This window comes from Melanotaenia boesemani, chromosome 20 (genome assembly GCF_017639745.1).
Source record: "Melanotaenia boesemani isolate fMelBoe1 chromosome 20, fMelBoe1.pri, whole genome shotgun sequence".
NCBI classification, from domain to species: domain Eukaryota; kingdom Metazoa; phylum Chordata; class Actinopteri; order Atheriniformes; family Melanotaeniidae; genus Melanotaenia; species Melanotaenia boesemani.
The window spans coordinates 12,450,136-12,469,833 of NC_055701.1; the positions used below are offsets into that span (position 1 = coordinate 12,450,136).

The 19,698-nt window shown below is 40.4% G+C and overlaps 2 protein-coding genes across 3 annotated transcripts; one reads left to right on the forward strand and one right to left on the reverse strand.

The window, feature by feature from the left end:
- Nucleotides 1-1,541: 1,541 nt before the first annotated feature.
- On the reverse strand, nucleotides 1,542-7,395 carry ap5m1 (adaptor related protein complex 5 subunit mu 1). Of its 2 annotated transcripts, XR_006008775.1 has the most exons (9): nucleotides 7,195-7,395; nucleotides 6,384-7,044; nucleotides 6,056-6,283; nucleotides 5,826-5,965; nucleotides 4,488-4,573; nucleotides 4,277-4,389; nucleotides 4,038-4,134; nucleotides 2,377-3,948; nucleotides 1,542-1,555 (listed from the first exon to the last, which is right to left on the reverse strand). XR_006008775.1 is itself a non-coding variant. In XM_041972710.1 (8 exons), the coding sequence occupies exons 1-8, from the start codon at nucleotides 7,260-7,262 to the stop codon at nucleotides 3,866-3,868; spliced, it is 1,476 nt and encodes a 491-aa protein (XP_041828644.1). In that variant the 5' UTR covers nucleotides 7,263-7,395; the 3' UTR covers nucleotides 1,563-3,865. The 2 variants fall into 2 exon arrangements, 1 of the variants encoding a protein (XP_041828644.1); XM_041972710.1 differs by lacking the exon at nucleotides 1,542-1,555 and having other exon boundaries at nucleotides 1,563-3,948.
- Nucleotides 7,396-7,448: 53 nt separating this feature from the next.
- On the forward strand, nucleotides 7,449-17,095 carry exoc5 (exocyst complex component 5). Its single transcript, XM_041972573.1, has 18 exons — nucleotides 7,449-7,659; nucleotides 8,027-8,121; nucleotides 9,972-10,119; nucleotides 10,230-10,424; nucleotides 11,865-11,929; nucleotides 12,137-12,165; nucleotides 12,271-12,380; nucleotides 12,569-12,613; nucleotides 12,738-12,878; nucleotides 12,965-13,047; nucleotides 13,141-13,350; nucleotides 13,452-13,599; nucleotides 13,696-13,804; nucleotides 15,348-15,468; nucleotides 15,571-15,657; nucleotides 15,783-15,891; nucleotides 16,050-16,265; nucleotides 16,588-17,095. The coding sequence occupies exons 1-18, from the start codon at nucleotides 7,633-7,635 to the stop codon at nucleotides 16,774-16,776; spliced, it is 2,127 nt and encodes a 708-aa protein (XP_041828507.1). The 5' UTR covers nucleotides 7,449-7,632; the 3' UTR covers nucleotides 16,777-17,095.
- Nucleotides 17,096-19,698: the final 2,603 nt, after the last annotated feature.

The following is a 19,698-nucleotide window of genomic DNA, read 5'->3' on the forward strand; positions in this document are numbered from 1 at the left end:
ATGCTGTCTCAAAACCCAATAATCAATGTTGATGTTTGTTGTAGGGCAGGAACTGCAGAGATGGGGATGTCCAGCAGCTTTTTACATTTGGCCAGACAGGAACCAACACAGTAACTCAGGTAAAACATTCTGACAAAGCACTGAAGAGGTGAAGTGCGTTTATGACATCAATAATTCAGAAAGCACATTTTTACATCTAAAAAGTGTGTTGCTGAGCTTAAAAAGGGGGGGTGGAAGAGGCAAAGGGGAGAGAGACAGCTGTTAGCTGTGGGTACGAGCCCTTCACTTCTTGTCCCAGTGGATCTGATTAAAGTGCTGGTGGAGTGGAAAGAGGGGTGACTGGCTCTCAGAAGGTTCTATTTTCAGGAGAAACAGAACAGAAAGGTGCAAACACAAATCATAAGCAAAGTCTTGACTGTTCAATTATTTGTTCTCTGAAAATGTTTGCTATATATCCACTTACCATAATAAATATCTGCTCCATCAGTGAGTCCCATAAATCATAAACAGATTAAATAAAACTTGTGGGGCAGTAAAAAGAGGACAGATAATGGGCACATAGTTCATCCCTTGAGCAGAAGGAGAAAACCACTTTAGAAGATGACAAAAAAAAGTCTGTTTCCTTGTAGGAAAATATATATTTAAAAAAATGAACGTGGGCTCAAAGCTTACTGCCTTGAGATACTTCAAATATCACATGTAAAAATTACCACAAAAAAGCTGTAAAATCTTGAATAATTTGACATTATTATGCACATGTTTACTCAGTGAATTTCAAGTCAACTCAGTCAATTTCCACCGTTGGTCTTTTGTGGCACTGTGACATTTATAGAAGGAGTTTCTGGAGGCGCAGATTGCTCAAGATCAACACACTCATCATCAACAAGTGCATCTCAGATCAGACAAAGAAAACAGAAGACATAAGGTTCTCTACAGTAGATGGTGAGTCCCCAAATTATCATTTTTCTACTCATAAACCTGATCAAAACTAACAGAATAACTGACTGCAACATTTGATTTTTTTTTTCATTTTACCTTTTAGTTGCACATCCAAATACAGAAAAGGCCTACAGGAAGAAATGTCTTCTAGGGCAAGGACACAAACAAACAGTTGGACCAGATATTCTGAGACCTAAACGTCTCCTCCCTTAAGTGAATGGAGAGTGTTACAAGCCCTGCAAATAGTTCATATGAGAATCACATGGCATGCTTAAAAGAGACTGAGTTTAAGGAACAAAAGTGTCTGACAAATGCTTGGTGATAATAAACTAAAAGAAAACAAAAAAGTACAAACTGGTGGTAAGTTGTGATCCAAGTCTGTATGAAGCTGTAAAACAGGGAGGATAAGAGGTACAAGAGGGATTTTGGACTGTAAGCTGAAGTAAGAGCACTCTGTGTTGGGTAATCTGGATCAGAACAGAGCTAAAACTTCAGGTCAGGTAAATCAAATTAATTACTGTGACAGTTTGTACCATCTTAAATGGCAATTTTACTAACAGGAAGTTTACAGAAATAATTGTATTTATTTTTACAGAATCCTGTTTAAAATAATGTGCTGCAAAAAATATATAAATAAAAACAGATGCAATGATGTGGATTAAACTGTTAGATCATTAATACACAACAAAGCAATTACATTTTCAACATGATTACAACTCGTGATGTTCAGAGCGGGTCCTTGGCATCTCTTTCTTGCCTGGGTTTATGGTGCCCTCTAGGGGAATGAAGTGCACTTTCATCGACTCACTGAATGTAAAACCCAATTCAGACTTTTATCAGTATAGATAGCAAATGTCCAAAAATAAATCATCCAGCTTTAGAGATCCTGGTCTATTACTGGGAATTTTGTGGAGAAATTAACACAGAAGACACCTGTAATTATTAAAGATATTCTGTAATCTGAAACCAAACTAAAACCCCTCGATGAATGATCAGACTGAAAACAGGAGATTGTTACTTGAACCTTCATTCTTGAAGTAGGCTTCCTGAGGACAGCTCTCTGCAGACTTGGAGACTGAGAGGAACTGGACTCCTACCAAACACCTGTGGCCACTGAGGCTGACATAAGCCTGATCCTTAGGCATGGTGACTTTAAGGAACAATGATAAGATCACATCAAACAGCAGGGGGACTTAAATAAGCAGAGATCATATGTCAGCGTTTGAGTAGAACTTCTTTAATATGAGAAATTTGCACAATGGTGTATTCAAGAAATCAAAACAATCTAATATAAGCTTCTATTGTTCTCTGCCACTGGGTGTCATTATTGTGTTGAGGAACACAGTGATGTAAATGTTCACAGTTAAGTGGATAACAGTGTTTGAACATGGAAAACCTTTTAGTATAAAATGCCTTGTAGCTATGCAACTTCACAACAAAAAAATCCCAATACTTTTTTTTCACAGCTTCATGTTGACCCATTTGGTTTTTTATTCTCATAAATGTGGTAAAATTGTGATACATTTCATGCATTAACGAGTACAAAAGTAAACATAAATGAATGCAAGATCATGGGAAAAAAGACAATTAACTACCCAATGGTGTAGGATGAAGGCACTAAGGCAGAGAAGCACATTAAAACGATCTACTTAGCAAGCTATTCAATCAACAAAGCAAAGTCTGCCAGTGAGAGGCCACTGACTGCAGACTTGAGGAGCCAGACTGACCACATATTGCGACACTTGGGAGATTTAAAGTGGCCCAACTCTAAAAAAAAAACTTCTCCTTTTCCAGTTCGCTAGCCACACACACTGGGCCTTAAAGCCAAATCATCGTGGAGGGGGCGAGCCGAGAGGTCTTGGTGTCTGCCATTCCATACTGCTACATAAAAAGAAGGTGAAGGATGCCGTGTGAGCAATTGGTTCCAATTGACAGAGGATTGGTCATGGTCAGCCTTCTGAGTGGAAATCCACGTGAGAATGTAGCATTTGGACCAGCAAGGGGCACGAGAGGCCAACAGCAGACAATGAGGCCACTCAGAGGAGTCTGGCTACTGTGGAATAGTGGAGTACAACCTCCTCTGATTTAACCCTTCATCAGCTGGTTATTCGTTCAGCTTAAAACAGTGAGCGGTAGCAGCATGTGTAACTTCAGTAACATAAAAGTCAATTGTAGAAAGCACCTGTTTACTAATGTTTTTGTAACTCATTAATTAATCTTCCTAAATCATTGTGCTACAGCAACAAATATCAAATCATACTTTAAGTCCTACACTAACTGAGTAAAAGTACCTCTACAACCTCAAATGGCAAATCAACCATTACCATCCTTGTGACTGTTTCACCAATTAGGCAAGTCCTGTTCACCTAAAGGGACTGGCTGCTTTTAAGTCCCAGAGGGCCAGAGGGTCAGTGCTCCAATCAGTCTGGTTGGAGAGGTTGTGTATTTGAATGAGCCACTAGTTGACAAGCTAAGGATGGGGGTCAAAAGAAAGGAGGGTGAGTGATTGGTGTGGGTAAGGAGTCCTGCCAGATCTAAAAAGCAGCCTTTTGTAGCCAAGACACTGGCCAGAGCAGCCTGGCCTTTCAAAGGCCAACCACCCCTCTCCTCTAGGCCTACAACAGCTGATGACAAGGCCCCAGCTGCTAATTATCCGGATGACGGAAAGTCCCTCAAGTGGGACTGACAGAGCAAGGGGTGGCCCTTGTGTCTGCAAATTTGTAGGAGGGTGAAGGTTGATGGGGGGGCAGGAAAGCTGGACTACAGATGTGTGCATATTTTTAACCATCAACATAACCGTTGTTATAATCTGTAACATAAGATGTGGTTTAGTTTTCTCATATTGTCGGGTCACATGACATTGGCATTTTTTTCTGAACAATGCACAGTGCACCTTTTTCTCCAAGCTTCTCCTTATGCATCCATGCTACATCATCATCTGCCCAGAAGAAACCGGAGCAGTACCTGTTGAATTCCATATGTAATACTCTTTGGATTGAAGTTCTCGGGCTGAGGATCAGACAGAAAGACCATTTTCAGTTGCACATAAGACACATTAAATGCAGCAAGGATTTTAATGAACTCGACTGTAAGCTTACATGTTACTATTCGTGGTTTGGCAGATGAATAAACTTGCACCGAATGCTGGTCTACACAGCAGCCAGACAACGTCAGGTCAGGCACTTTGAAGTACAACTGTAAAGAAAACCAACCTTTTTAATCACTTTACAGCCTTACGTTTAAAATCCATTTAACTATATCATTGCCGTTCCTAAGTCAAGAGAGGACTTGGGATTTTAATGGTGAAATGTAATTATTATTACACACAATAACTGACCTTAATGTAAGCAGTAAGTTGTGTGCACAGCGGATCTGAAGGCCCTCGTGTCGGCCCAGAAAAAATTATCTTGCCCTCCATTGTAACTTCACGAGACTTGGGAAACTTTTGCCCTGTGTGTTAGCAAGAATAAAATCATCAATTTCTTTTTCAAAAACACAGCTGCAGTGAAAGTGATTTTTCATGACTGATGCCGAGACGCAATGCATACCCAGAGCCCAGACCAGCAGATTCTTCTCCTTTGATACATCCAGTTGTCCAGCACTCACCTTTACATCCACAATACTCATTTGATCCCTTCATAAGACACATAGATGCAAATATGTTTTAGAACAATGGTGAAAAGTTCAGGATATTCAATGTAATGTGAAAACGGTTTCATATTGTCAAAGTGAATGGATTAAAATACACACTGTGAGAGCTGTACTGAAAACTGTAAAAAGACAAGCAGGTTATGATGTATTTGACACTGAAGTCTTGGACGTTTTTCCACTAACTGTTAGGAGTTTGGAAAAACTGAATCTCCAAACCACAAGTGAGAACTTCACACTAGATTTCCCACCAGATAGACAAAGGTAAAACACTCATTTAGTCATTTTAGAATTTTAGGACACTTCTGCATTTTGTGTGGGAAGAATTTACATCATTAACTGGCTGATGGAGGATTTGTTTATGTGAATTGTTTGGCACACTACAAAGATCAGTGCTCATGGTCTGTAGAGGCTAGTTGAATTAATAACCAGGCTGGTTCTGTATTTACAGAAAACATAAATCTACTGGAAAATATTCTTTCAAACAACATTTATGATTTTACTCTGAGCATTTTAAAGTAATTATTAAATTAGTCTATAACTAATCTACAATACAATGTACAATAAAGTTATAATACTACAATATAATGTATTACACAGCAGTATTCATTTCATGTTTCATGATGCAAAATATTTAGAAATTTAGAAAAAAAAGATTAACAGATTGCTTTCATTATATATATTTTCAGTACAATAAATGGATTTAAAAATGTACTCTAATGCAGCCACCAGTCTCCATCTATGAACATCAGTCTTACCATTTTTTTTTTTACCCAACTGGATTCTTGGACCCTTGGTTTTATCCAGCACACCAGCCGAAGTTTTTCACGAGTTTTAAACTAAGTCACTTACAAGAAGGGTGAATCATTAGCAGATAATGATGCAACTTTTCTTGGACAGCCTATCAAATGACAAGCTCGCTGATGTTGTCACAGGTTAAACATGAACCACTGGATTATGTTTATGTCATTTAAAAATGTGACACCCAAGATTTTTAGTCACGCTGCAATAAAACTATCCCATAAAGTTATATCTATCATATATGTATCACATGTATCATCGCCTTTATCTCTAAAAATCTGTATGTGCCTTGAACAAAAATAGGAAATACTCTTCTTGACCTTTAATAATAACTTTATCCAGAGATATTTCTGACTGGCAATTTGAGTCACATTCTGCCTACAAACACTGGACAGTGCAAGAGGCATGAAACAACTCTGTCTTATTGTTCTCTGTACCTGTTGAAGAATGGCAAGTGTGCCGCACAGTATTCAAAGGTGTTCTTCACACTCTCATGAAGCTTGAGGGCTACTGACACATGCAGCTGATTTGCCTCTTCCTTAAGTTGATAAGAACCCAGGATGGGGGGAACAGGGACCTGACGGAAAATTTCAATAAGGATTCTTTTCAAAACTAATATTTATGCATATGATTATAAAACTGCTTGGTCTTGTATTCAGATGTGTACCTGAGAAGTGTAGCTGCATAGTCTGAAATGCTCCAGAGGAGGGGAGAATGGGAATTTGTAAGGTCCAGAGAAAGCTGAACCATCATTATTATCCACACTGCTAGAAGTCAGGATACTTGAATCAAGTGAGGTGACACAGGGATGAACCAGGATGTCCTGCAGTGGAGAACCATTTGGCGGCAGTGAAAGGGTAACTGTCACATTTGGGAGCAACCCCTCTACTTCACACTGTTGACAGGAGGACAAAATGATGAAAAAGATTAAAGATGAAAAGTTTCATAAGACGAAAAATTAACATTAATTGCTTTCTTTTACATTATGCACTTACTTTGCAGATCACTGTGCCATATACATCCCACAAGTCCTGTCTGCTCTGATTACCATACTGCATGGAGCGGACAGTTTCTACTAGTGCTACGTTCACCACAGCTCGACCCCGGTGTAGGCCTGTCTTCCAGGCTGGCTGTTTCTGGGTGCCAGCAGGAGTGGGCACAGTGGGTGTAACAGGTGCCCCAGCTACTGGCACATCAAGGGGTGTACCAAGTGGACAAACCTGCAGGAGGACAGAGGGCAACATTGCCAGACGTGAAACTAGCCCCTCACTATCAGGCTTACTCCCTGAGCCAAGGAGAAAAGTTTGTAGCCCTGCAAGGAACGTGAGTCCTTGTGAGACTGACATCAGGCTAGCCAGAGGTGGCCGAGGCTCAGGAGGGACATCCACTAATGCTAGGCAAGCTAGGATGAGGGGCCCTTGAGAGATGGCCAAAACTGGCCAAAGAGTTCCCTTTCCAGGACCATCAACACGCAGCTCCAGGGCTGGTGACCGTGGGCGGTAAAGGCAATCATCTCTGAGAGCGACATAAGACTTGCTTGAGTCTGAAAGTCCCAGCTCAGTGAGCAGGAGCTGCAGGACACTGCTCTCCTCTGGGATTGCTACATATGAGGACCCTGCCAAGCTCTTTGCACGATATTCCACAGTAGGAAACCTCCTGTGGGGGGTGGTACAAAACATTATAAAAACACAGGCTGCAAGCAGTGTGACAGTAAAGACTTTGCAATATTAACTTGTTGATCTGGTACTCAATATCAATATAAACATGAAATGTATCTATAATAACAATTACATGTCAGTTACAAACCTTGAAAAGCGTATTGACACATTTTCTCCTTTTTCGTGAGAAATAATCCACAAGGCACGTAAACTCATTTATCCGGTTATTACACAAACCTTAAATTAAGCACAATTCAATGCCCACATAAATCTACATTCACAACTTGCAGTTTTTACTGTTTTTTCCCCTCATTGTATGACTTTCACATAAACAACAACCTACTTCCGGCTATTTTTTCATGTGACACTTACGGCCAATCAGCTGACCTATGCGCTTGCGCACTTGCAATCAGCTGTCCCCACCCTTCTCTCCCATACAGGAAGCTGCATTACTAACAAGCTAGCTGTCAACAAAGGGGGAAACTGTGTGAAATCAACAAATCAGTGCTCGGGTCGGCTGTATTGCTGACTTTTGGTTGCTCCTCCTAAAATTATATATCACAGCGCCGCCAGCTGAATCCTGAAAATGGCGACAACCGCCCAGCTGTTCGAGGTAAAATGACTTGCAAGCTTACTTAGCCATCAGACTAGCAAGTGGCTAACTATTTTTAACGTTAGCTTAATGGTCTCTGACCTTATTTATTGTAATAGTATGTAAGTAAATGTCCGCAACGACTCGGGCAGTTGGGTGCATCTAGGCTTAATATCGTAATGGAAATGAGAAAAAAGAAAACATTTTATTTCAATACGTTTGCGTAGTAGGTATGGAAAATGGCTGTGTGCAGTGAAGGCAACACATTTTCAGTGCAACGTTTAATCATATTGCAAAGTTTTTGCTTTTATAGCAAAGCTTTGTTTGTCTTTTGTGGTCGGGTTTTGGAGTATCATCTCTCCACCTATTGCATTCTGTCCCTTTCTAGGAGCCCTTTGATGCAGATGAGTACATAGAAAGGTTGGCCTGGAGGACTCCTGGAGGAGGCTCCAAAGGAGGAGCAGAGGCATTTGACCCTAAAAGGTAGGGACGGAACCTGTCATTCACATTTACAGTATGCTGTAAAACCCCTCCTCCCTTCCTCATTTTATTTTATTTTTTTCCAGCTTTTAGATTTAAAAATGCCACACCAGTGTTGCACGCCACCACTTTGTGAAAATTAATTAAGAATACTTCATATGTCCCCTAAAACTTTCTATCATCTCATCTGTCATTTTTATGTGAATTACTTTATATTGAGTAGGAATGTTGTGTAAAACACACTTGAATAGAGGAAGTTCACAAAAGGTTTACTTATACATTTATTATATTGACCTTTTAAATTTAAGATACCAGGTTTACGTAAAGTATATATGCTGAATGTTCCTGGAGACATGCTACAACCACTTGTTTGAGTGGTCAGAATTGTACCCATCACTTCTAAAGGCATATTTACCCAGAAAATGTTTTAAATTGCTTTCACCAGTGAGATGTTAATCAATTTTTTGGGATATAATAAGTCATGCAAAACAGTATAAATGTTAAAGAAATACATTAGCATTGCCAAAAAAAAGGAAGAATACATGGTTTATTCTGATGGATGAAGAGTTGCAATTTCCTTTCCTTTTATGATATAGGAAATATGAACCAATAAAACAAGATTGTTTAATTTAACTCCTAAAAGTAAAGCCTTTTTAAATTAATGGACATTATCTAAGTGGCCGGTTTACATGCAGTGATGTGTTCCTTAGTATATATTAGCAATGCTTAACTGTCATTACTTTTGCAGCTATGGATGTGATGTATAAGGATTCATGTTACTTGTGCAATTACAGACACAGTAATATACACACAGTATTTGATTAATTAGAAACTTTTCCTGCCAATTTTTATCCCCATGACCGACACCCTAGATTTAATACAAACTTTCTATTAACGCCTAGTATTTTATAAGATTTTAATAATAATGGAACCATCTCAAACAGCCTTTCCACACCACTGTAATAAATGTTTAATTTGCTCAATTATTTGCAATGGTCCCCTTAATTTGGCTTCAACATTTTAGGTTGTATATTGAGAGTGGGTGCAAATGTTTTTACATTTACTTTTTTTATTTAAGTTCTGTGTATTGCAACTGTCTATATTAACATTCTTTAAGTGTGTTAGGCCTCCTGCACTTACTAAAACTTATACCCTTTTCTGCGCTGATTTAGAGTTTTTGATGTGCTGGAAAAAATTGAGAAATAAATATGTTTATTAATCCTTTGCATGCTGTTCTTCCGTGTTTATGCTGTTTACTTTTGGGGACAGAGTTGCATCTTGTCAGCAAAAATGCCATAACAGTTTCACTATACTGTAGATCCATCCTGCCTTATCTATGTCTCCCACAAACTGTTGCCACCACCTCCTTGAAAGCTCTTAGTGAAGAGTCAGAGACAACATATCTGTGGAGGCCACCATACTGTGAGTCACCAGCCAGGGAATGAGTGTCTGTTGGGAAGGGATGGGAGATGTCTTTAAGCTGTAGCTAGTGCTGGAGGAATTAGTCAGAAGATTATACACTCATCATTTTGGGATGTTTCGTTTTCTGTGAAATGTGGTGCTGACTTAGAACATTTGTGCTGCAGTCCTAATGGCACTTAAATGCAGCTGACGAAGCTGCTAGTTTTCAGAGCTTCTTAAGTCTGGGGACCCATGAATTAAGCACCTGGCACTATTCTGTAACTATAAACTGTAACTGTAAGGTCAGTGGGACAGATTTAACCTTTTGCTACCTAATTACTTCTCTACATGAAGTGTACTTTTGCATGTTTGTTGTTTATTAAGGATCTATGAGGGGTTGTTTAAACCAATGGAGTTTCTGAATGTATAAACCTTTCTCTCCTCTGTGATAGGCTGTTGGAAGAATTTGAGAGCCACATCGAGGAGCTGAAGCAACTGGATGAGAAGATCCAACGGAAAGTGGAGAAGCTTGAGCATCAGTGTCATCGTGAGGCCAAGGAATTTGCACACAAAGTACAAGACTTGCAGAGAAGCAACCAGGTGTGTTGTTTAGTGAAAGGAAACTAACATTCACCTTAATGCCTTTGGTTCATTGTATATAAAAAATTATACCTTTTTTTTAACTTTCTGTGTGTTTCATATCAATTCAGGTGGCCTTTCAGCATTTTCAAGAGCTCGATGAGCATATCAGCTATGTGGCCACCAAGGTTTGCCACCTTGGTGACCAGCTGGAAGGAGTGAACACACCTCGCCAGAGAGCTGTGGAAGCTCAGCGACTCATGACTTACTTCAACGAGTTCTTGGATGGAGACCTACGCAGTGATGTCTTCAATAACCCAGACAAGGCAAGTAACCTACACATGTTCCATTTTGATAAATATGGGGGGAAAGTGTGTGTGTGTGTGTGTGTGTGACCATTGATGAGGGCCCCTGCTGTGATACTGCTGGAGGTGAGTATGAACAGGATTATGAGGTAAAGCATCCATTTTAATTTGTCAAGTTTATCCCTTTAGTTGGATCCCTCAGCTAATTTGGATTAATAAACTGTCATTTACTGTCTTAACAATAGCTGACTGATTGACTAGCGTGGATGTCAACATGCTCATGTCAAACTTAATTGCATTTACAGTAGGTGGTTAGAGAGAGAATTTGATTGGTCCTGAGTTTTGTGTCACCTCACAGCTGGAAAAACCTTGCAGCAAGAATATACATGTCAAGGCAGCAAAAACTTGCATCCTAAGAGACAAAATGCACACTTTTACTTATTTTCTCTCTACATAGAGGCCATGTTGATGTTAGAGAAGTCACCCTGAGAAGTTTGATTCTGCAGTTTTGTTGTGACAGTAGAGATATTGGGATATTTAAATTAATGCCTGTTAGTAGAAACATCATGACTGGATGCAGAGAAGTGAGTCTGGGGGTCAATCCCAAAGACGAAAGCTGAATATGGAGCTAGTTTTCTGGAAAGGCGTGCAGAAATATCTGGCCAGATTCCTTTTCCTGAGCATACCTCCATACGATGGGGAAAGAGGAAAGCTGCAAGTGAATAGCTGAAGGGGGATGGCTTTGCTAATCCTTCTGAAAGGGAGGGCTGGGCCGCCAGCGTGGAGACAAGTGCTGCTAAACCCTGACTGCAGGGAGACGGCTACATTACTTACATGGGATTTAGCTAATCTTAGCTGGGGGACAGATACTTAGAAAACCTTCGCCGAGCAGAAAGGCTGGATCCTCCTCACGGGAGCAGAGTAATGATGTTAGCTGAGGCAGGCATCTGCGGGAACAGAGGAGTTGCGGACGGCGGGCCTTTCGTAGGTCTGGGGCTTTTTCAGCCAGCATGTATGACAGGAGGAGCAGGGGGAGGGGGGGTTCTCAACAGGGCCCCCTTTTTTAGAAAGATATCCCTGGCCGGACAGATTATTGAAGGCGATTTAGACTCCTGTGGGATTACAGCCCATTCAGAAAAGGCATGCCAATAAAGAGTTGGATGTGCAGCTAAAGTCAGGACTGCTGCTGCTGCTGTTGCTGCTGCTGCTGCTGCTGATGCTGATGCCCAGGTGAGCGCAGCCTGTCTGTTATCAGCTCCCTGTTAACACAGGGAGGTGGAGGAAGGCTGCTCTAAGATGATGATCCCCTCCCCCAAGAGCAGAAACTGCCAGCGGCCTGCCCACTTTCTGTCTGGATGTCCACCTCACATGGCTTTGTTGTACTCTCTCTCTCTTATTGTCACTCAGCTGTCATCTTTCTCTCTCTCTCAAACACTCACTTTTTCTCTCTCTCTACTTCAGATTGAGGAGGCAGCTGATATCATTCAGAAGCTGCATCTCATTGCCCAGGAGCTGCCTTTCGACAGGTGAGTCAGGCGTCATGGAGGCAGCTTTAGACAAGAGGACAACAGGAAGATGGCGTATTGCTTATGTTGTTCCTCAGAGTGTAAAACTAAAAAGAAGTATTAAGCACTACACAATTTTAACTCATTATCATTTATAAAAATAAAAAAAGTTATTTATATTACTGTGTTGTTCATAATTTTCTAATTATTTCTTTTTTTTTGTGACAGATTTGCAGATGTCAAAGCAAAAATTGCAAGTAAGTTTCTGGCGATGCTCATCAGCTATTGTCTCTGGATATTACAGAAGTTCTGTTTTGCTTATCAAACTTTTTTTGTTTGTGCTTCTTTTAACTTCTGCCCAGGTAAATATCATGACTTGGAGCGGCAGCTAATCCAGGAGTTCACCGCAGCTCAGCGCAGGGGTGAGATTGGTCGTATGCGGGAGGTTGCAGCGGTTCTATTACATTTCAAGGTGACCTGGAAAAGACATGTTTAATCCGTTGTCTTACTGAGTGTTATTGTTTTGGTTGCTGCTTAATTTATAGAGTATATGATGTACACACATGTGTATCAGTATCTTTAAATGGTATGTAGTGATGTACTGGGTCTTCAGAAAGGTAACTGCTGTTGGGTTTTTTTTTTTGTTGTTGTTTTTTTAAGGGCTATGCACACTGTGTGGATGTCTACATCAAGCAGTGTCAAGAAGTGAGTGTGAAGCATTTCTTTTACACATATTTTGTTTTTTTTTTATTTCTTTTCAGACTGGTAATATAAACAACGCATTTACCTCTTCTAATGGCTCTATGTGTGTCTTTGTTTTCCTTGTAAGGGGGCCTACACGAGGAATGATGTGTTTGAAGACACTGCTGTCCTCTGCCAAAGGGTCAACAAGCAGGTGGGCGAGATCTTCAGCAGTCCAGAGACTGTCATGGCCAAACTCATCCAGAATATCTTCGAGAACAAACTGCAGGTATTTTTACTGTAATTGATTGTTTGTTTAGTCTTACTGGAACATGTCTTTTCTGTGGTCGTGTTCAACTGGTTTTGTTTCTGCAGACTCATGTTAAGGAAAAACTGGAAGGCACTCGACACTCTGATGTAGAACAGTACCTCAAAAACTTGTATGACCTATACACGAGGTAATTTACATGTTTAATGGTAATTCTGTCCACTTCCTGTATGCCCAGTTACCATTATTCATGTGTTTGTATCTGGATATTCGACTTCCCCAGAACCACAGCATTAGCCACAAAGCTGACAGAGTTCAACCTGGGCTCCGACAAGCATACGTTCCTATCCAAGCTGATAAAGAGCATATTTTCCTCTTATTTGGAAAGTTACATTGACATGGAAAGGGAGTACCTTCGCACTCGAGGTGCCATGATTCTCCAGCGATACTATGACTCTAAGAACCACCAAAAACGACCAATTGGTACTGGCAGGTAAGCTTTTTCAAGTTTTTTCTTGAGGGATCTGGTCTTGAATAAAAGGCTTAATAATGGAAATAATGCTTGAAGTGATAATCATCTTTGTCTTTCTGTAGTATTCAAGAGCTGAAAGAGCGGATCAGACAGCGTACCAATCTTCCCCTGGGTCCTAGCATTGACACTCACGGGGAGACTTTTCTGTCCCCAGAGCTGGTTGTTAATCTGTTGCAGGAGACACGTCATGCCTTTGAGAGATGTCACAGGGTGAGGCTTCTCTGCCTTCTGTAGAGGAATGTGTACTCTGGTGTTCACGTGTTTTGCAAGGAAGTTAAATGTTTGTTTTTCTTTAATGTAACACAGCTCTCAGATCCCTCTGATCTGCCTAAGAATGCCTATTCAATCTTCCTCCTGCTGGTTGAACATCTGTGTGTGGATCATATTGACTACGCCCTTGAGATTGGCCTTTCAGGTACATCCTACTGAGCTTTTATATCCATCATGTCTGTTTGCTATCTGCCTATTTATTACACTGTTAAGAACATAATGCATTGCACTGCTTTCTAAAACTGTGGACCTGGATCCCTTGAGTGATGAAAGATGTGAAGGCCAGACTAAGCCTATGGTTCCAGATGAGATAGTCCACCCTTACTGAATCTAAAACAAACTTTTCTCTTTGGTACTTGCTATCAAACGTGAACAATTTTTCAAAGGAGATATATTTAGCTCTTCTTTTTCACAAGTTGACATTTTTTCTGGTCATGATAAAATATCAGTGAAGTTTGTTCAAAAATTTCTCCTCATCTGCAATTTGACGACAAAGAGTTCATACAGAACTCTGCAGCACAGACAGGAAATCTGAATAAACATAACAATATCTTAAGACATTAACCACAAAAGTAGCTCTGCAAATAATAAGATGATTAATTTTTAGTCACGATCTGTTTAAAACATTTGACAATAAATGGGTATAGCATTATCAGCTCATTTCTATCTAAAGTTAAATGAACTGTTAACATGCTGATGTGCATTTGCTGGTAATGGAAAAGTATTGGAGAGTTCTGACTTCCCACTTCTGAGGTACATTGAATGCAGAATGATGAAGTTATGGATGGAGATAAAGACAGAGAGGCTGGATAATTCTACTATTAGTTGGTACTGTGATCTGACAAAATGCTGTAAATTTGAACTAGATGGCCCCAACGTGAGAGTGGTTGGGTTATATGAGATGCCAGAAGCCTGATATGGGCCTTTGGAAGTGGTGGTCTAGTGGTTAGAGAGGTGGACTTTTGTCTGGAGGACCCAGGTTCAAATTGGACTGGCTACAGAGGAGACCCACTGTGGGTCCCTGTGCAAGGCCCGTAACCTTGTCATTTAACGGTAAATGACGGGCAGCCATGTGTAAGTGACAGATATCATAGTCAACTTTAATTACAAAACAAATTTAAAACAACTACCTGTTCAACTAAGTGGTCTACATTTAAAAGCAGTAATACTATAATTGTAAAACTAAAGGTGTATTTTATATTAATTTTTAATCTTCTCCATTAGTGACTTTTTTCATCTTATGTCAGTTAAAGATTTGTCTGGGTCTGGGTGAAGCTTGTTATTATGGATACCAATATTTGCTATTATCAGCATACTCTACAAGTTGAATGTCCGAGTTAGATCAGCAGTCTGTACTTCTGGCATTTCTTTACACCTTGTATGTGGCTATAAAAAAACGAGGCAGCTTATCACTTTTAGGCAGCTAGAAAGTATCAAAACAAGCATTTGTTATCTTCCAGTGCTCAGTTTGTAAGATGCATTCTGCATTAAAAAATACGTCTTCAGTGCCCTTGTGGTTTGATTACATTCTCCTCACTGTCTGAGGCTGAAACAAAACAATAATTTGATTTCCTATTCCATGCAGTAAGTGCTATTAAGCTCTGTAAATCCTCTGTAAATGATATTAAATTATTCTTTCACCCTTTTTTCCCCTTTAATTATTTGATCATTTTCTTTTAAATCTACAGCGATTCCCTCAGCTGATGCCAAAAATGCCAACCTGTATTTCCTGGATGTGGTTCAGCAGGCAAACTCTATTTTCCACCTGTTTGACAAACAGTTTAATGACCAGCTCATGCCTCTAATAAGGTTGGTTACAGTTAGATCAACCTTTATGTTAGGTGATTAGGTACTTAATTACGTACCGATAGAAGGTGGCCTTTGAATTTACTTTTCCAACTCTGTCTCCAGCTCATCTCCAAAGTTGGCAGAGTGCTTACATAAGAAGAAAGAGGTGATCGAACAAATGGAAGTGAAACTGGACACAGGAATTGACAGGTCAGTGTTTTAGCAGGTGGTAGGTGACAGCTGCCGTGTGTCCCTTCATAAATGCATTAGAAAGCAAATTTTTGAAACAAGACATTTTCTTTTTTTATTTTGTTTGCTTTTCTTTCTACACTCAGAACACTGAACTGCATGGTGGGGCAGATGAAACACATCCTGGCGACAGAGCAGAAGAAAACTGATTTCAGGCCTGAAGATGAGAACAATGTCATGATCCAGTACACCACAGTAAGAGATACTGAGCTCACCTCATCAAAACAAATTCAGCTTTTGAGTCACCTTCCTTCGCACATTTTGTTGTCCTTCCTCTAAACATCGATTTTTTTTGTGTGTGTTTGGTTCTTTGTCACTTTAAAAAAAACCTGTTTTCTCTGTTTCCCTTGCAGGCCTGTTCCAAGGTATGTGCCTACGTCAGTCGACAGGTGGAGCATGTGCGGAAATCTATGGATGGGAAAAACGTGGACACAGTGCTGACAGAGCTGGGTGTTCGTTTTCACCGTCTCATCCATGAGCATCTACAGCAATACAGCTACAGCTCAATGGGAGGCATGCTGGCCATCTGCGACGTGGCTGAATACCGACGATGCGCCAAGGACTTCAGGGTGAGCGGGGGACACAGGTCCAGAAAACCCTGGTCTCAGGGCAAATATGGCTCTACCTACGTAGGCACTACTTATAATTTGTGACGAATAAGAAGGTCTTCAGGGAATCACAGCTCTTCACTTTATCACACAGGGTTCTTTGGAACATGTAAGATCATGCAAGAAATAATATATTTTTTAAAAAATTTGATTTTTTAACAATGTTTAGAAGTGGGTTACCTCACATAGTCTTTTTTCATGATCTCCTGATGCACACCCCAGCTTTAAACAAATGTGTTTATCTTTCGTAAGGTAAGCAGTTAAATACTTGTCCTTTCTCCAGGTCCCTCTGGTGCTGCAACTCTTCGACACACTCCATGCCCTCTGTAACCTCCTGGTGGTTGCTCCGGACAACCTGAAGCAAGTCTGTTCAGGAGAACATCTCACTAATCTGGACCGGAACCTGCTGCACGCCTTCGTCCAGCTCAGAGTGGACTATCGTTCAGCTAGACTGGGCCGACACTTTAGTTAATGACTGTTTATACACCTCGCTGTGCTCCGTCCAGAGAAGAAATCTTGAGGTGGCACACCTTGAGGATAAATATTACCACTTCTGAGAATGCATCGGTCTGGCCCCAGCAAGCAGACTATAATGCCGTTGGAAGGTCACTGCTCCTTGAATGTGGGAAATGTGCATTTTATTATTTTTTGTTTCATTGTTTATTTCTCCAAGCTGTTAAAATATAGATGTTCATGAACTTAGGATTTAATTTGTTTTTAAATACTAATCCATTACCACTTCATGTTATTAAGATAAATGACTTGTTATAAGTAAATGGACGATACAGGTTTATGTGCTTACATTAAAAAAAGAAAAACTGTTGCTTGTGCCAAAATATATCATTTTGGCAGTTACACTTGTGCACAGGAATTGGAGCTGCTGTAAAAAAAAAAAAGCTTTAAAGGCTTCAAAGTCAGACATCAATCTTTAGCTTGGCACTACACACTGGGAACATTTACTCTCTTTGATGGATTGTAAGAGACCTGACAGTCACTCTGATCAAGAGATAGAGCTCTGTCTAAATAAGGGAGCCACATGACCACCTTTGTACCCTTTGACCCTTGACCACAAAGTAAAAGTCAAGAAGCCATCACAGAGGAGTGTGACCTGAACTCTAAACAGGTCTGAGAACCTCTCAGGAGTATTGGGTGGTCCCCTCATGGCTCGGATGATTGGTGTGATGGGTCACTGAGTATGTGTCACTGTAATTGCACAGATCAACACTTGCTCATCCAGTGATGTGCAAAGTCCAAAGACATTGTTGGTATGACCTGCAGTGCTTCTGGGTCAGGGGACAATGAAATCTTGACCTCTGGTGATTAAAGAAACAGACTAGAAGGGACTTCTTCACACAGGGCTTATTGGAGGTTCACATTAACTGTCCTATGCACAAGAATGAGAGAAGCTATAGCCCCAATGCCTGAAAGGATTTCCTATACAAAGCTGCTCCCGATGTACTCCTGTTTACCTTAATTAGTGACTCAATTAAAAATAGAGAAAAAAACTATTACTGCCTTCTCTGAATATTGTTCATATTTTGGGAGCTTTGAATAGAAAGTTTGTCCAGTTTTCTCTGCGAATGTCACTTTCAAAGTGAGATGAAACAGTCTTCCTTTCTATAGAAGTCATCAAGTATTCATAGGAATTCTTGCCACCAGAGTAAAGTTCTTTCTTAGACTTCATGAAGTGAGCAGAGCCAGAGGGGATTAGATATCTACGAGTTGATGAATTGTGTGCAGTAGTCATGAACTGGGGGAGAGCTGGGGAGATAGAGACGGCTGAGAGCTCAGTTCCAGTGCCGGCTGGTTAGTGTTGTGTAGAAGGTACACACAGTGCTGTGCAAGTTCAAACAACATAATTAATCAGGCTAATATTAATATTATCAATGCCACATAAATTCAATTCTCTCAACCCTAATCACAACTGGATAGCTTGTAAAAATTATTTTGTTAGGCTCTGATGCAAACAGTCAGTCTTTTCCAAACATTTGAAAACTATTTGTTTTTGCGGTGATTAATGTGCGTGGCACAGGAAGGGGTTGGGGGAGCGGAGCCGGGCCAGAGACGATAACTGGCGTGGAGACGAAGGTAGAGGTACATCCTGGCCCCAGGGACTCCCAACATGGGCACATGGAATAGGGGGAGGTATGTGTTTTTTGGGGTTGATGTTTGAGCAGGTGGAGCGGATTAGTAATACTGTCAACAGTGGAGAGCTGGATAAGACTGTCCTCTTTCACTCATCAGTTTGAGCAGCCCTTGCATACACATTGAGAAACATAAAGGCCTCAGCACGTACAAATACACTGGTGTCAAGACGAGAGATGGAAAACTTGGTTTTGCTCTGACAGTGGGCAAGTTTCCAAATTTGATTCTACTTCCTGTGAAAATCTTTTCCTGCTCTAGAAAACATTGTTGGGCTTCAAAAAAATGGGACAGACAAAGCAATTTGCTGAATATTCCCCCTTGTTACTCAGATACAAGGATGCCTTCCCAATCTCCCCTGGGATTTTGGTATTAGGAATGTGGTTCCAAAAGCACAATAGAATGTGTTGCTTTGCTTTGTATGCTGACAACTTCAAGCCCTTAAAGAGGAAAATGCCACTATTAGATAAAGCTTTGATCAGTCAGCTGTTGGTGAAAGGTGCAGTTGTTTTTTTGTTTTTGTTTCCCAAAAAACTTTATGTAACAGTAAGTACCCATCCCCCCTTTTTTTTTTTTTTGTTTCTAGCACTGATTATAGCTCTAAATTGGATACCCTCATGTAGTTTCAGGCAACTAACCATGAAAGCAGAGCTACATCCATATTCAAGTTAAATATATTTGAACTGAATCCTCCCTGCTATTGTCACCCTCCTTTGTCTACACTTTTCCATGCATCTCCCGCCTTCGTCTCTTCTGCCAAATAAATCATCAACCATAATTTCCTGTTTGTCCACTCCTTCTGCATATCCAGCTAGTCCTCCCAACATCCCATAAATCCTTGCTTTCGGCACACTGCTGCTCCCCCAACTAGGCCGGGCCTCTCTCTGCCTCCTGGAGCACTGACAATAAAGCATTACAGCAGTCAATCCATGTCAACAACAGCTTTGCTTAATTCCTGCTAAACACGTTTAAACTAAATCTTCACCTAATGATGCATAATGATTTGCTCTTTAGTGTGCTGGTGGCTCATATCTGTTTTGGTGGTTTATTTTCCACTCAACTGGAAACATGACTCAGGTGGACTTGCTGTTGAAGACAGTAGGGATGGTATTAAGGATCCCGGGATTAAAATTAGTCAAATGATCGTGACTATACACACTGCAGTGTTTATGTGACATTTTGTGAAGCTAAACTGTTCAGTGTATAAATACATTAATAGAAAACGTGTTCAAATCTATTCTTTAGGGTGAGA

What these genes read in the sequence shown, in the direction of transcription:
- ap5m1 (XM_041972710.1), bottom strand. Translation starts at nt 7,262, where the DNA reads ATGAGTTTACGTGCCTTGTGGATTATTTCTCACGAAAAAGGAGAAAAT. An exon ending in CACTTGCCATTCTTCAACAG is followed by an intron (nt 4,574 to 5,825) that starts GTACAGAGAACA and finishes TGTCTTATGAAG; the next exon opens with GGATCAAATGAGTATTGTGG. An exon ending in AACTTACTGCTTACATTAAG is followed by an intron (nt 4,135 to 4,276) that starts GTCAGTTATTGT and finishes TTTTCTTTACAG; the next exon opens with TTGTACTTCAAAGTGCCTGA.
- exoc5 (XM_041972573.1), top strand. Translation starts at nt 7,633, where the DNA reads ATGGCGACAACCGCCCAGCTGTTCGAG. An exon ending in ACTTGCAGAGAAGCAACCAG is followed by an intron (nt 10,120 to 10,229) that starts GTGTGTTGTTTA and finishes ATATCAATTCAG; the next exon opens with GTGGCCTTTCAGCATTTTCA. An exon ending in CTGGACACAGGAATTGACAG is followed by an intron (nt 15,658 to 15,782) that starts GTCAGTGTTTTA and finishes TTCTACACTCAG; the next exon opens with AACACTGAACTGCATGGTGG.